Source organism: Antrostomus carolinensis, unplaced genomic scaffold (assembly GCF_000700745.2).
Source record: "Antrostomus carolinensis isolate BGI_N321 unplaced genomic scaffold, ASM70074v2 scaffold10271, whole genome shotgun sequence".
Classification (NCBI taxonomy): Eukaryota; Metazoa; Chordata; class Aves; order Caprimulgiformes; family Caprimulgidae; genus Antrostomus; species Antrostomus carolinensis.
Window position 1 is genome coordinate 35,452 of NW_010292040.1, and position 17,551 is coordinate 53,002.

The 17,551-nt window shown below is 39.8% G+C and overlaps 1 protein-coding gene across 1 annotated transcript in view; it reads right to left on the bottom strand.

Annotated features, from left to right (window-relative positions):
- Nucleotides 1-399: 399 nt before the first annotated feature.
- Nucleotides 400-17,551, bottom strand: part of ROBO1 (roundabout guidance receptor 1) — a gene marked incomplete at its 3' end in the record, with an annotated part of 86,807 nt that continues 69,655 nt past the window's right edge. The window contains exons 22-27 of the mRNA XM_010176809.2: nucleotides 17,064-17,208; nucleotides 16,484-16,735; nucleotides 12,092-12,501; nucleotides 9,987-10,139; nucleotides 2,113-2,421; nucleotides 400-623 (exon numbers count right to left, since the gene is read on the bottom strand). Coding sequence (XP_010175111.2) covers nucleotides 400-623; nucleotides 2,113-2,421; nucleotides 9,987-10,139; nucleotides 12,092-12,501; nucleotides 16,484-16,735; nucleotides 17,064-17,208 — 1,493 coding nt within the window. The remainder of the gene's footprint in view (nucleotides 624-2,112; nucleotides 2,422-9,986; nucleotides 10,140-12,091; nucleotides 12,502-16,483; nucleotides 16,736-17,063; nucleotides 17,209-17,551) is intronic.

Sequence of the window (17,551 nt, forward strand, 5' to 3'; positions counted from 1 at the left end):
GTATCTAATAAGATCTAGAACGATGAGCTTTCAAAAAATGCGAAAAGCAATGTCAAAGTATTCTTAGATACTCTAATGGTTTATTTTCACTTTTGAAAGAACCTGGAGAATTACATGATGTTATAATAATTACATGATGGTGTAATTACACTAGTGCACACTTCAGTACTGCAGTCCTGCGAGTTCTGTTCCACAGGTTTCAGTGTGGTGACAGCTACACTATGCCACATGCTACTGCTTTGTTATGGGTTTGACACATTCTTAAAAGCTTCTTTTCTTGGATTGTGCACAACATTAGTAGATACACGTAGTAATTTTACTGAAGAAAAATATTTCTGATTCAAGAGTGTGTTTTCTGGGCACCTGTCTAAGCACAGCAAATAGCCTTATTCGAGTCACCTTCAGTAGTACAACTGCCGTTACCTCCATCTCTTCTTCCTCCTCTTCTCCTGGTTCATATGCTCCCAGCACCTGCATTTCTGCAACGTTCCTCCGGGCTATATTTGCTTGATCTGCCCTCTGTCTGCCTCCTGATCCTCTTGATGACATAGAGCTGGAGGAGCTGGGATCTCTGGGATTATTTGACGTTGGAAACGTTGGTCTAGAATATGGCAGGATGTCCTCTGTATAATTAAATATACACATTGTTATATTTACAAGCCCAGAGATACCGGGATCCTAAAATTTCTGCAGGCAGTTGATTTATTTTACTTTTTATGATCCTCAGTAGGTTTGCAGTGATGTCTGACAGGAATATGAAATACATGGTTTCCATAACAGTATTGTAGAAGCTTTCTTGAGGAAATTTATAGTATTCACGTGGTAAACATTCACCACAGAAAACTAATTCACGATTACTGTCGACTTCATTTCAATTTATGATCACTGCTCTATGTTCTACACGAAAATGAAGAAAAAAAATAACCCTTGTAACTTATTTCTGATATGACTGAGTAGGAGGAAGTGACAATACATGCATGATACTCGCAAGGAGCTCGCTTCATCTTAGCACCCTGTATTTCTCACCTTGAGTTTGAGAGAAAATTCATGGGCATGTTTTAAAAGTTCAGCACCATCCTCTTAAGGTAAACTTCCAAATTTTCTCTGTAGTAATCCACTGTAATCTCTTACTAACGTGCCCATTGAACCAATTTACTGCCCAGTCACCCCAATATCGATACTGGCAGGAAGAAGGGACCAGGCATTTGTATGAATCTGTGCTGAAAGCCTTAGTGAACACTTGGCAAATTCCATTAATCGTGTCCCACTACACTGATCAGGTCTCATTCACCTAATGCCATGTCAGGCAGTATTTATAACTAATGCATCACCACTATGGCCTTCTTATTTTTTTAAACAGGTTTACAAATAGACAAAAATGGGCCAAGTGCCAACTTTTTAGTAGAAAAGTTAAATATCTGACTTGCAGATCTACCATCTGACTTCACTCTTGTAAATTAGATTATAATTAGATAGATTAGACATAACTAGACTATAAATATATGGTAGGGGGAAGGACACTGATCCTTACAGCTCTCAAGGAATATTCCTGTTTGAACTTCCTCAGCGTTACCTTTAATACATGACGGGTGTGCAAGGAAAGCAAGGTACCAAATCTCTGTTTTTCACAAACTTTTGTCTCCATTTTACCCTCATGAGAACCCGTAAGGTGACCTGCATTAGCACCTACAATTACACCAAATGGTGACAATTCAGCAGACCAGGAGGGACCTGCCTCTTCCCTGCGATCAACACACACAACACTTCATCAAACCCTACAAGAAAGCTGGGGAAGGACTTTTCATAAGGGCAGTTAATGACAAAACAAGGGGAAATGGGTTTAAGCTGAAAGAGGGGAGGTTTAGATGAGATATTAGGAAGAAGTTCTTCTCTGTGAGGGTGGTCAGACACTGGAACAGGTTGGCCAGAGAAGCTGTGGCTGCTCCTCCCTGGAAGTGTTTGTGGCCAGGCTGGATGAGGCTTTGAGCAACCTGGTCTAGTGGAAGGTGTCCCTGCTGATGGCAGGGGGGTTGGAACTGGATGATCTTTAAGGTCCCTTCCAATCCTAACCATTCTATGATTCTATGAAACCCAGAGCGTGCCAAAAATAACCTTGAAGAAGATGAGTTTTTGCTGGTGTGCCTTCTCGTTTTGGTGCTTTATTTCCTCGCAGCTTCCCGTCGTTCTGCTGCTCCTGCGATTCTCTCCGCTCTCCCGAATTTGTCCGCAGGTCGGAATGCTGCCGCCCCTCCACCCCGTCCCTCCCCTTGTAGCTCGCTCCTTTCCTGTCCGCGGATCTGTCTGTCCTCGCTTCCATAGAAGCCAGTTTGGGCAACATGACCGGCCGCACCTCCAGCTGCGATTTGGACTGGCCGGTGGGTGATTTGATAGCTGGAGGTGGCACAGGAGGGGGTGGCAAGTCTACAAAGTTGAAAAAGAATAATAATTACAATGATGACATCACACACAAATGACATGAAGCAATAATATTTAACTACCACTGAAGAAACAGACACCCTATTTACTTTCAGCCCTCCCTACTCTTTCCATCCCCAAAATATTATGTTTCTGTTACAACTGCTGATGAGTTATTCTTCCAAAGCTTGAGCTTTAAAAATGCAAAGACCTCTCACTGCCTTTTCAAATCACAGTATTTTCCTAAAAACCATTACAAGAAGCTGGAACAAACCTTAGGCACTTGGATATCAATATATCAGTTATGGATATCAACACAGAGTGAGTTAAAGACATGGACAAGTCTTTGCTGCTATTTATCTTTTTTGCCGAGTCCATTCAACACCACAGCAGCTTGTGCTATAGTTACTCAAGGACTTCAGTGTGCTGAGCACTGAGGCACAAACAAGACACACGAGACTTTTGAACTTGTCTCCTTAAGTCAGCACAGCTTAAAGGGTTCTAAAATTCTGTATATTTTAAAATAATATTTATAAGGCATACATATTTTTTTTACTTAGTTAAATTTTTCTATTTCTACATTAAGACTTAAAACTGGAGTGTGTAAACAATAGTGCTCAGTGGAATATAAAATGTCAAGGAAAGAAAAAAAGCCCAAGTCAAAGAAGGAAGCGATAATACAAAAGCAGTTCACAACAAAGCTGTAGGAACAAACCAAACGCACGTAGGAGAACAACAGGTTAAAAAAGTGAGATGTGAAAGATGTTTCTGAGGTTAAAATTCTCAAGTGAGATTGCTAAAAAAAAAATAAAATAAAAAAAAACCCCAGCACTATGAAAAAATGTAACATCAGCATTTTATAATGGTGTGCATTCATCCTTTCTACTTCCACAAAAATCTTGCAGCAGCTGTGTTTTTCAAACAGCATCACTATATATACATCTAATTCACAGTCTATTCAAGAGAACATTTCAACTGAAAATTAACTAAATTGGGCCAAGAATAAAGGTAGCACTCCTGAATAAGAGAGAAACGGGCATCTAACATACACATATACATTTTGATATGGCAGATGCCAAATATTTTTGAGAGGTTTTCCAGTGACACAAAGCACAAATGACTTGACCTAGCCCTGGGGAAAGGTGTAGCAATGCAGAAGTCAGTGCTCTGCTCAGGCTTACTGGGCACCATCTTCCACGTCAAACTGGTGACACAACCTGGAATTGCCCTTGACCTCGTTCAAATAAGAGTGGAAATTTTATCAGTTGTCTAGGCTGGGACAATGAGGAAGAAAAATGCAGTAAAGTTCATTTCCTAAGGCTGCATGTACTTCAGGTAAATATATACAAGATCTGTAACATCATTCTTGCTGCATTAACTCCACTGCCTTGCTAAAAAAAAAACCCACCAAAAAAGAGAAAAAAACTTAAAACCAGAAAAAACCCCCAAGCAACACAAAAAATTTCTCCTTGTTCTAATTTATGGCTTGAATGAGAAACCAAATCCATTTAACAAGAATCATAGAAACTTCTTTCCTTCTGCTATTCTTAGCTAGGAAGTTGGACAACTGGCCTTATATTCCTTGCAAAGCGTGTAGGGCAGTTTGTTTTTCAAACTCTGGCACTTTGGGGAACATGAGTTTTAGAGAACAGCTGAAGGTAAGAACTGAATGCTGACCATGAACTATCTACTCAACACTCACCATTTGCAAATGCCTCTTAAGAAAAAGCACTGTCAGTTCCAAAACTGGGGAAGGCACCATGTAAATTGGGTGGAAACTTGGATATACAAAGTGGCTGAATCAAAGTAATTTTCTTTCTGGAGTGGGAATTATTAGGCTATAAAGTAAGAACAAAGGCAGATATGTGGGCAATGACCTGGACTTCTTTATCTGAGGCAACTAAACCTGTAAAATGGAGAGGCACCTTCTGATTCAGGAAGATATGAAATACAACAGATTTTGGTGAGAAAGCACAGAACCAGGTATGTTGCATTCCTTTGTTATCCATAACTGGTTAAACACGGTTTGTTTACAGGGGGAACCTCTGTCCAATACACAATGTAATTCCAGACATCAAAGTAGCATTCAGACTACCTCCTCTAAAAACCTCCAGCCACCAAAGCGTGAACCAAACCACCTTCAATATGTATCTATAAGTTTGGACATTTGGATTACAGGGCTCCATAGCGATGTGAGCTTAAGAGTCAATACTCACTCCAAAAAATGTTGGTCTGAAGAAGTGTATAACCTCTTACACTACAACAGCTAGGTGAAAAATCATGTGGAGCCTGCCCAAGACTTCAGAATAGCATGGGATGTGTTTCTTGAAAGCCCAGTGCATCAGACTGTCAGATCCAGCCCAAAGCTTATCAAGCACAGCAACTGTTCTTCAAAAACAATGCCAGGTAGGGTGATGGCTCCCACCTTTTGCAGAATACTTTTAGTGATTATAGAACTTGGTCAAGATTTTTTTTAAAAAACAAGATAAACTCCTCATTAGCCTGATGAGATTCAAATATTACTTTCTTTTCTCTGGAAAACATTGTTCTCATGTCTTGTCTCAGAAAAGGACACGGATCAGAAGTGGATGAAGATATTCAGAAGTGTAGGCTTCTGGAACCACAGTTGTTCATGCAACACCTGGTGTCTCACATTCCCCACTCACTGTCTCTGTTATCAGAGCATGGAATAGCCCTTCTGTTGAGCCTGGTGATGTAAAGGGTGTGTAAGTACTCAACACCAGGCCTTCCCAGTCACCCTTGGAGCCAGAGTCCAACAGTTGGGGCACGGCAATGCACTGGCTGAACACCAAAAGGAAGGAACAGCATCTTTCCTGGAGCCTATAAAATCCAGCTTGGAACAAACTGCTTTGTTCCAGAATCCTAACCAACTACCCAGGACGACAAACAAAGCAGTGTTAAGTCTTGACTATGGAAAGGAAAGATGCATTGTTATAACAAGTTTCATAAAATAACAGTACAGTAAGAACTAAAGAAAAGTAATATTCTCTTTCAAGAACATTTTTGCAACCTGCAGGGAAACTATACAAATCTTCATTATAACACGGTACTCCTCGCTGAGAAGAATCCTTTACAGAGGGGGAAAAAAAAATAAAAATCAGAGGTCACCACTCTTACCCCCCTGTGGTATTTATTTTAACAGCTCAGATCACAGAGAAAATCCAGATTCAATCTGCCTCCTTGAGTACAAACTGGCACACTTCTTATTAAAAAGAAAATGGAAGCTTTCATTGTAAGGAATAACAAATACATTGCAAAGTCACGTCAAACCAATATAAGGAACCCAGAAGTATTTGCTAAAGGTCAGCTGTGCTCACGTGTTTCATTCGTACCTGTGTAAAATACTGTCCTACTGCTTCCCACGGAACTAAAACAATTAACAGACGCCATTTCACAGCACAGTCTACAGGGGAAACCTTCCACATCTGTCTTCTGGAAGGAGGGATAATTTCCTAAATGGGAACATGTACATGAATCATGGGATAAGCAAAAAACCAGTGGGGAAAAATAAGCCAGTGAGTTACTTAGGCCCTGAAGTGGAGAAACCACAAATAAGCACAAAGAGATGAACTGTAAGTGGGGACGAATGAGGGAAGCAGGTTGTATTGGGGAGCTCTCTCTTTTAAGCTTTATTGGGCTGTAGATTTCTACAGCTGCACCATGAAGAAAACAGCAGAGTTATAGATTCGATGCAATATTGGAGAAGCTACAGAATGAATTTTTATTCTATTGCATATTTATGCAGCCACGGCAAACTCAAGATTGTTCCCGACTTAGTAAAGCTTCAGTGTAATTTAAGATTCCTAGATACATAATAACCTCAGCTACTATTATTCATATACTGAAGTTATTTTCATGCTTTATCTTTCAAGAAACATGGCTCAAGCTGTACATAATAACTGCATGAATAAATAGGTACAGAAAACCCAATGTGATGGATAAAAGCAGTGGGTTGTTGGGTGTAGGTGGGTTTTTTTTTTTGGTCTGTATTTACATAACGCTTTTATCAAAACAATTTTCCCTCCACAAAAATTCGGTGAGTGACAAAATCAACGTTTACAAAATATCTCACAGTGGAATCAGAAGGAAGGACTGCGGAGAGGGCAGGTATCTGAAAATTCCTATCGTTCAATAACAAGCTGGTTTTCAGCAGAGGTAAGAAATGCAATCCTACTTATTTTTCACCTGCCTGAAATTTGTGCAGAATAGATTTTTTTTTGTACTTCACAGGCAGAGGGAGACAAAAGTACAAATGATGCCGGCATGCATAATGGCTTAACATTTCAAAGGGAAGATCCAAGGAAATATTCAGCAGATATTTAATTGCCTTTTGTGAGAAATTCCGCTGCCCTAACTTCACATCACTGATAACAGCTAAATAACTCGGTTACATCCTCAACCAGTTAGTTGTGAAAATGTCATTATTTTTAACTTTGTCACTCAGAGATTTAAAAAAGAATCAGGATTTAAAATCTCATGTCAACCCTCAATGGTGTAACTTCTGTTGAAAGACCTGCTGAATCGAAGCAATGACAAAGTACTTTTCTCCTTTTTATCTACATGCTTACAATTCTGAGGGCTTGTAACTACTAATAAATCAATTCAAGGCGGATCAGAAGAGACTGTCATATCTATGATTTTAGAGAAGGCAAATATTATTTTAAAATTTGGTTTCTTAAATTAATTATGTAAGTAGGTCAGGCAAGGTTGAGAAGGAGGCTACATCTGTTACGTGGTTCTTGAAATGCACTCTTAGTAGCTTCTAAAAGGCTCGACGAACAGCAATTAAAAATTCATACATTTTAATCCTTACCACCTACTGAGCAAAGATTTTTTAGCATCGAATATGGAGAACGTTTCACTGCCTGGATGACTGTCAAGGAACAAAACCACTGAGCTGAAATCCTGCTTCACATAAAGTAGAAACTGATTTGAACCCATAGTAGCAGAAAATACAGAGTCATTACTACTTGGACAACGCAGAGTAGATCAGAGAGCACTCTCCTTTGTTTAAAAAAGGTGGTAGTAGATCTTTTTACTGCTACATCAGTAACAAACACACTTTCAGAAATACCAACCTCCTTCACAAATCTTGCTGTACAAAGAAAAAAGAAATACAGATTTTTTTAAGACATTGCTGCTGATAATACTCTTGGCATTTTCAACCATTCATGCGAAGACTTAATTTATTTATATATCCTTTCTGACAACCAACCAGTCATGCAAATTCTTCATGACACTGGGATTTCATGAAACTGCTAGCAAATACTAATTCAGGCAATTTGAGAACAGTAGAAAATTCTTTATATGTGAAAGCAAATTCCATTTCAAAGGCTGAGAAAGCAATGAAGCGAAGTATTTTTCTCTTTTTAGTATTTATTCAATGCTTATAGACACCAATAAATGGTTAAAATCAGAATACCTACTTTGCTTTACTATAAACACACATAAGTTCACCCACTATGAAGAAAAAAAAGAAGTCTTTCTATCAGGCACTACATTATAAAAAAGATAATTAACAGTGTGATGTCAAGCCAACAGAAAAACTTAGGTATTTTTAGGAAAGGTCAGTTGTGCTTAAATGTTTCATTCATGTCTCCATATCAGTTTTCTCCACTTAAGGAAAACAATTAGCAGATGTTATTTTATAGCTTATTCTAAAGGGACAATATACTAGATGTAGCTATTAAAATGAATGGTTATAATCTTTAGTGAGGTTCCAAATATGCTCATGTAAATGGATTGAGGGGAAAAAAAAATAATTAAAAAAAAAATCAAAACCAAACAAGCCCTTCAACCTTTTAACTAGGTTTCATTAGTTCTGCAGAAATTAAAGCCATAATTTGCTGTTCCCTGAATGACCACACTGTCTTGGACACTGAACAGGTTAGCAGAAATTCTTACCTAATTAGAAAATATGCTGAAGTAAGCAGGTGCTATGTAACACAAACCAAATATTGATCATGATCATCGAACCCATTTTAATATCCAACCACAATGCTCCATGAGTTAACTTTGTATAATTATTTCACTAAAACCCATCACCCAATACAGGCCCACTTCTTATTTATTCCCGTGTTAGAAAAGAATGGCCACATGAAACTCCTGTCCAGATTTTCCTTCTGATGTCCTAGCTTTGTGTTTGCAGCGAGGTTTGATGCTCAGCCAGTTACTCAGTCAAGAGCATTCTCTTCGAGAGAACAAAAGCTGATAAAATGTCCATAAAACCTTGCAAAATGCCACGACAAGGGTCTCGTAAAGGTAACGTTTCTGGTACGGTTTTGGGATTTACACCTTGTGTTGTCCTTTCACAGAAGCAAACGTGCACAAAGCCACTGTAATAACCTCTTCAAATCAGATAATATTCCAACAGCTCAGTTTCACTGCCAGAAGGGGCCTGGGCACCAGCCAAGAGGCCCAGGTGCACTGTGTCATGCCAGTATTTAATGCAGCCTCGTATCAGAGAGATGCTAGCGAGAGAAAATACTCAGAATAAAGTACAGATAATAGCACGGACAACCACTCATTGCTAAATTACTTCTGCTCATCGTGCTGTGAGCTTTGTATTAAATTTTTTTCGTCAAGTGGCAGGAATCATAGGGAGAAGTGGCTCGCAACTCCCTTCTTGTAACCTTGGATAAGGATCTATAATATTAGGCTTTCATATGGTAATGGCAAATGATGCCCCTCTTTGAAAAAATTCAGACTGGTAATGAAAGTTCTAATCAGATTGTTGTTGGAGAGAACCAGGAGGTGGGGAACTGATGCCCTTCCTTCCCCTCCCCCCCGTTAGCAAATTTAGCAAATTTGACAAGATGGGTTAAGTCTTGGAGAATTTATCTTACATGAATTTCCAACAAAGCCCGTGGGTTGTTTTATAAAACTGGAAGGTAGTGCTTTAATAAAAGCTGCACCACCTGAGGCATTTTCATTAAAGGCTCTCTCTAGACAACATCACAATGTTTGCATTATCCTCCTCCGCTCCCCAGAGAATACAAGCACTACCTTTTCAGCAAGATTTGATATTGTGTGTGAAGGCACGAGAGGAGATGATTAGATTTCGCTTTCACACACAAAGTAACCGCTCGCAACGATGCTGTGGTCAGGATTAAAATTCATTGATTTGTGTTGTCTACCATTTGAATGGTAAATTATTATTATTATTATTATTTTTTTTTTTTTTCAGATAACATGCCAAAGGTTTTAATAGTCAGTCAGGTGAACAAAGATTTTAATCCTAACCGCACATTATTCTCAACGACTGTCCTATTTATGCTATCTGGGCTCTTAAATAATGACAGTAATCAGCTGATCAGGACACTACAGAAAACAGGTGCAAGGCTCTGGAGTGGAAGCGTCAATGTACAGTATTGAGGAACTCTGGCATCTAAAATGATTAATCTGTTCGGGGTGTTTAGCAACAGGAAACACAAATCACTGAATTCTGAAACATAATGTTAGCTCTGTGGAAAGATTTCACACACGCGCACACGCTGAATGCATATTGAGAAAGGTTCACTGAGGTTTTTCACCCGTTTCAGTGGACTCACCATCTGTGTAGACTTCTCTGCGCAGATGTCCTGGCTGGTGTTTTTGCTTTTTGGCAGGTCGGACCTTCTGTATCACCACAGCACTCATGTTGCTGTCTGTAGACACGGGGCTGGTGGGTCGAGGACAGTGCGATGCATGAAAATGTCTACGGCCTGCAAATTGTTACAGAACGAGAGCTATTTATTTCTCTCCTCTAAAATAAGACATTTTGTATTTTCTCTTCTTTTTCACATCAGAATGACCTAGCTAGATAACACCTGAAAATGCCAGAACAATAACAAAACTCAACCTTCCCCTAATCAGTTTCAGGGTGAGCTGTAACTAAATTGACAGTTTAGGCAGCAGGCAGTTTAGCTTAGTTTCACAGAAATGATCCAGCTGGTTGGGAGCTGGTGGCTCCTGCCCCGGGAAGCTGCACACCATGGGCAGTCAGGCACAGGCAGGCTTCTCGCCTCCCAGAAACAACACAGCATTTCACTTTCCAAAGGGATTCATTTCACCTCCCTGAGCTCAGGCGGCGCCAGGTCCCCCACGCCATCAGCAGAACGAGTCACTAGCAGGTCTCAGGTAGAGATGTCCCCTCCACCGCTTTGAGTGGATTAAGCAGGAAGGTATCAGGGATCTATGACCAGCATTTTATCACAGATTATTTGCACATAAGAAATGCCACATTTTAGGGTGTGTCATCAGCTACGGGTAATATAAATATGCAAAAATCAGTGCACAACATGAACTTGACTGCTGTAAAACTGTTCAGCTGTAGTAGGAACAGGATGCAAAAAGACCTCCTCTAAATACATAAATCCACAGGCACACAGACACACATATTTAAATGAACGTGTATGGATAAAATGGATAAAATCCTGGCCCCGTGGGGAAGCATGGGAGTTTTGCCACCTACTGCAATCGGCCAGGATTTCATCCAGAATTACTAAATTACCTCCCCTCTCACTCTTCCTGATGAACAGCTGTGTTGAAATGAAACAAAGGACTGTTAACTGGGAAAGGATCTCAGGAACTGCAAATCCGTGGAGGCAGGGTGGACAGTGCTGTGACAGAGTACCTCTTCTCCAGCTTTGGTGGTTAATGGGATTGATTGGCAAAAACATTCATGGATCTGCCCTAAACCTGCATCGCACCCTGCGGCATCCTTATTTCTTAGCTGGGCTAAAACAATATCCACTGGGACTAGTTACTGAGCAGGTTACTGATTACCTGTATACACCCAGTGTTATTAGTCACCAGTACGCTGGGAACACTAAATATTTCAAATGTCAGATCTCGTATGTCCAGAGATGATTCAGAGAAATTAAAAAAAAAGGAGAAAGACATGCATGAGGCCTTGCTGCATATTCATAATTTATAACCTAAACTGCAACTAGTAACAGCTGTCAAAGTATGAAATCAACACACACTTGGTTTCTCTAAATAACAGAGCAGTTCAGAGCTTGAAGAGGATTCTCCAAAAGCTAACAACAAAATATTAAATGGAAAACAAATATACGGACATTTTATTTTTTTTTTTTTTTTTTTTTTTTCTTCACAAATCCAGGGGAAATATGTCCCCAAAGGTTTACTATTTATTTGGACATTTCAACACACAGGTATTAAACCTCTCATGAAAAGCGACTGGAAACACTGGAAGACTTATTCTAGGAAAAGGTTTCAACTCTGTTTCCCCCCCCTCCCCCCATTTCAGTTCTGGGTGGAGAAGGTTGAGGTGTTGCCAAACCCCAGCAAGGTACTGGAAGACTTATCCTAGGAAAAGGTTTCAATTCTGTAGTTCCTTTTTTTTTTTCCCCCCACTTCAGTTCTGGGTGGTGAAGGTTGAGGTGTTGCCAAACCCCAGCAAGGGCTCAGGTTTGACAATAATCAACGAGGCCAAAAATTAGGAACTATTTATGAAAACAAAGGTAGAGCAGCAATTTAAATTGATTCACAAAACCTCCTATTCTGACTCTTTCACTAATTGACCCCCCCTCCTCCTGAATTCCTAAATGTTATAAGAACAACAATACTCCAGGAAAGGGGTGGCGGGTAAATCCATTTCACAATAGCCAGTTTTCTTCTCCTCCTCCTGCCATCGAACAGAGGACAAACTCACCTCCCGCTGCATCCTGCATTTGACGCCTGGCTACTTTCAGGCCAGCGTATTCCGCAGCTGCTGCGACAGCCTGTGCAAAATCCGCGTCGGTAAAAAACGACCCATCCGAAGAGCTGACGCTTGAGCGCCCGCTGGAGATGTTATCCTCTTCGGAGGCTGAACCCCAGCCGTTGATCATGGAGCCTGTGACAGAGCTCTCCAAATCCCCAACGCTGGAGGCGGGTGTCTGCTCCAGGCCACGCAACAAGAGCCTTCTGTTCTGCATCTTGGCCACCTCCAGATCGGCCTCATCCTCTTCCTCCTCTGGTGCGTCAGTATCCATGTCAGAGACCAAGGGCCCTGAGATATACCCATAGGTATGTGGTGGGGAGATCGGCCTCGGAGGGGGTGGAGGACTCACAGGTTGACGTCTGCGTAAAAATACAAGGGGTAGAAGAATTTAAGCCATAGAAGAAGAAGTCTAAGAATTGGAGTCGTATAAGAATAAGAAGTCTAAGAATTAAAGTTGTATTTGGGATTGTCCTACGCTAGGACAAGAGTTGGACTCAATGATCCTTATGGGTCCCTTCCAATTCACAACATCCTATGGTTCTGTGATTCTAACACAGTCAGAGGAAATAGCAGACTGTGGAAAATACTTCTTTTATTTCCCAACAAGCTTGACTTGCCTTTTTTAAGTCAATGGAATTTATATCTGAAAGGTTCAGGATTGTTTGGTTTTGTTTTTTTTTTAGTTTTTATTTTTGCTGTAAATCCGAACTGACTGACAGCTTTGTAGTTTGAGAACTACCACCAAGAAATTGGATTTTTTTTTATACAGGTCCTTTATCACTGATTTTAATGAAAATTGGCTTCTTTTGCATAACAGTCTTTTAAATGGAAAAAAATGTTTTTCCTTTTAAAGGGAAAAAATGTTACTTTTTCCTCAAGTAGCACATGCACAGTTAGGTGAAGAGGTGGTTACAGTTCACGTGAATATTTAAAAAAATTGCTTTTGCACCCTTGAGAGTATGAGCAAAGAAGTGTCTGCATATTGCTCCGGAAGCTTGAAACTATCAATGTCAAGAGATGCCTCTCTCCAAACAGATTGCTCCACAAACATTATCTTCCCTCCACCCACGCCAGTGATTCAGAAAGATATGAAAAGAGATATTATTATTTCATTATTTTTTAAATTGATATAGGTATATATAGAATATATAGACAATATAAAGAATTCTCTAGTGTAACATTAGTTCTAGGTCTTAAGGATACCAAAATGCATGCAGATGTAGGAGTTAATTTATTCTGAGCTTAAATCATCAATAATGCTGTCTCCAGATTAAACAGGGAAAGTATTAGATATCATCAGATCAATGTTCAGTTTAGCTGATAATTCACTCAGCAGTCCCAGGTAGTAACACTGTCAACAGTTTTTCTTCACAGGGCCACAGCCATGCTCTTTAATTGCCATTTATCTGAGAGGAAAAAAACCCTTTCTGCAGCAATGGCTGTATTGTTGGAATACACCAGGAATTGCTGCTGCAGTCTGCTTTGCAAAAATGTCCAAAGGGGTTTTCCTTTGTCAATTTTTTCCTCTTATTGTCTCATTGACAAACGGTGACTCTCATAAACTAAATCTTTTCTCCTTGGGGGGACATGATTTTTTTATTTTAATAAAGGGGAATACTTACTAATTTTAAAAGGAAAATTTAGCAAGAGAAAAATCGAATACTTTGTGGCAAAAAACAAACTGGAACCAATCTGAACTACATCATCTAGCCACTGTTTTCCACCTGCTGTATTAAGTACTGGATGGAGTGAAGAAAAGGTCAGTTAGGGATATATACCCAAGAATCATTTAATAACACCTCTTCCCAGATCCCCAAAGCCATTGCTGTGTGGGAATCTCTACTGCCTTCAACTACAGACCTTGCCAATAAAGTTTTACTGCCTTAATTTAAAGCCTTTGTGACAACTGTTCTTGTAATACATTTGCCAGTCTTTGTACTCTCTGGGTTTTGGTATTAGGAGACAGGCAACTGGTTCCAAAATATGTTAGTTCTGGAAAATCTAGCTGGCCTGCCAGCCTTCACGGCCAGGCTAACTGGGAGCAGCTGGCCCATGGGCATGCAGAATTAACAATACCCCATCCACTTTCTCTGCTGCAGTGGTTCTTGCTTCAGCAGTGACATCGTCTCCTACCTCAGCTCTCTCTTTGACACTGACATCATCTGCCACCTCACTGAATCTTTACTTTGTTCTCTGCTTGTCCACTCTTCCAGAGCACAGATTTCTATTTCAGTTTGCCATACTTCTAGCCAGGTGACCAGATAGAGAAATATCACAGCACACCATCACCACCAGAATCATCTTCTAGATAGCTGACCAGAAATTGAGATAATATTCAGCAGAATTACAAGTAAAGCTAATAAAAAAGTATGACAAACAGTATTTTAGTCATTATTTTCACCATAATCCAACCATTTGTGGGGGTTTTACAGAGAGGCACAACTCGGAATGTATTCTTAACTGGAAAGTATTGTCACACTATATTCAAAACAGAAACCCTCCCTTCCAGAAAGGGCTACAGCTGTTGAGAGCACAGTACAACCATCTCCTGAGGAACAAGGCCATGGGCCATACAAAGACTGTCAGATGGAAAAGGCAGTCAGCCAAGTCTTACAAATCAAGTAAATAGAACTGCGTGATGTGAATGTTTTAACTGATGAGTGTAGCATAAAGAAAAGAAACAATGTTTGAAAAACTAAGAAAAAAAATTGCCAAATTTAGTCACTAACAACTCTAAGACTTTCAGCAAAAGCAGACTTTGTAGGAAGAATAAAATAAATATACATTTTATTTTTTCAGTGCACTCAGTGAGTAAGATGTATGCCCTAGGAGCTTAAATTGGAACATCCTTCCAGACACTTTTGCCACCACTTTTGACAACACTGATGGTGACTTGTTGAGTTCTACTTTCCACATTTGCAAACATCTGCTCCAACACCTACTCCATTCTCTAAGCCAGTGTGCATCTCCCACTCTCCAGAAGACGGGAGATGAGCTCCTGGAAAGTCACTCACAACACATCACTCACTCAGCGTTTCCCTTCTCCATCAGTGTCCAGTGAGTTTAACCTCTTAAATAACCCAGAAAACTGAAGTGATTAAGATGAACACTCTGTGTCCCAACACATCAGGGCCAATGGAAATTACAGGAAAATATTATTAGTCACCTCCTAATAAAAAGAATGATTTTAAATATTCTTTAAAGAGAAGAAGAGGAAGATAGAGGAATAGAAAAAGACACACAGTACAAGAAGCATTACAATAAAGAAACAAGAGACCAAGTAGAAGCGAGGAGTAAAAGTAAAAGCAGATCTAGGACCTTTAAAAAAAAGATTAATAACTACTTCTTACTTAAAAAAGGGAAACATATAAAAAATGAACTAACTTTTCAAAAAACATTCTGGAAAACACATCCATAAATGTCCAGTAAGCTATATTAATAAAATCAAACTTCTACAGTCTACTCAGCAAGATCAGTTTCATTTCATCATAACAGGCCTGCCTTTCACTAAAGATAGAAAGCACGAGTAGAATATGGCAGGTAAGTTTGTATATTTGTGGTAACAAACAACGTGTGCAAACCACTGGAGGAAAAACAATAATAAAAGAAACATAATTTGGGATGGAAAAGCTGTGCCTTCTCAACAAGAAGCAAGAGAAGTAAGCAACGTACATAAAAAGCCTAATTCAGAATTCAGTGGTTTATGGAAGAGAAGCTGTGAGATCGTATATGCAAAAGAGTTCGTACTAAAAGCAGCTCAGAAAAGAAACAGAATTTCCTTGTAGCAAATATCTATCTTTTATTAATGTTGGTCATTCCTTTAAATGAGGGTATGTGGAAATGTTAAGAAAATTTTGCAAGCAATAATTTCGTGTATTAGGATTTATGAGAGGAGGAAAATCTACAAGTTATATAAATTATATATTTATATATATTCATACGTATTGGTGACAAGTTAATTGCACAGTTACTGTGAAATAATGCATGCTATTTTATGGTAATAATGCAGTAAATCTATTGGAAACAATGGAACTGTAATTATATGGTAAGCTGTGTTAATGATACCACTTTAATATCCTGATGACTGTGAATTTAACTTATGTCAGCATCGGATGTACCGTAAAGTGATAGAAGGCATTTCTTCCCATGATACAATAATAAAGCAACTTAATTACTTATTTCTTAGGTTACAAATAGTTCTAGTGTCCTGGATTAGAAGTTAAATATTAACAGAATAAATATCGTAGGGAAAATCTCGGCCTCGCTGAATTCAACAGGAATTTTCAGCGGGGCCAGGATGACTTTTGTCACCTCTCTCTCGCTACGTTTGCATTGACACACCTCCGCTCAGGCTGGTGTTGTAGGTGTCCCAGGTCCTCCTGACAGTCCTGTAGCATGGGCTGGAGTTCCTCCTGGGGCGAGGGGGTGAGAGTGGCCGTTGACTGATGGCTGTAGGAGACAGCGGCTGGAGAGGAAGCTGCTCCTCGGACCGGTGGAGTAGGACCTCGCTCGTCTTCTTCCTCTTCCTCTAGCTCGTCCTGCTGCAGGTACATCCTTGCAGGTGGGACAGGACAAGGAATTTCTTGGTCGTAGCTAAAATTAATTTTTTAAGAAAATAAGGACTTATTTTTTTACTGTGTAATTAGCATATCTGATACATGTATAAATAGCCCAGGAAAAAATAAAAAATCATTGTTCTATGTGCTTTTGAAATCAGCTTAATAAGGATGTACTGAGTGGACATCTACATCTAAAGATGTACTGAGTACATCACTGCCAGTGAGTGATCTCACCACACAGCTCGATGGAGGGCACCAGAATGGTACTGAAGGAAGGTCTCACTGCCAGCTTGTAGGGCAAATTACAGTTCAATTCACCAGTGATCAAAGTGAGAAATGGATGGTGTAGTCATTTTTCCTACCTTTCATCCACTGAAAGGCTGTAATCCTCGCTATTGCTATGGGGAGGTGGATGTGCTGGAGGGGGTGGAAGAAGATCTGCCCAGTTCATACCAGCTTGTTTGGGAGCCTTTGGGGTCCGAGCACCCTTCTTGTGACCTTGACTCCCTGGGAATAAAAAGAAGCCGTACATATTTGTAATGCCTTAAAGTACCTCCTCACCATCAGCTTAGAAAAACAAAATAACCATAGTCCCTCCCAGACCCTCTTGAATTCTCTGGGAATCTACTGTTGTGATGAGTTGGAATAAACTGGCATTTCCCCTTTCCACACCAATTTGCAACTGCAGCTTCTTTGCAGAATGACTCTACGTTGTAAGCAGTTGGATTTAACCAGAAAATTACATAGCATGGAAAAAAGCACGTGGGATACAACAGGGGGTTGGAACTAGATGATCTTTAAGGTCCCTTCCACCAATACTGTTCTATGACAACTTGAATTGTTACTAAAT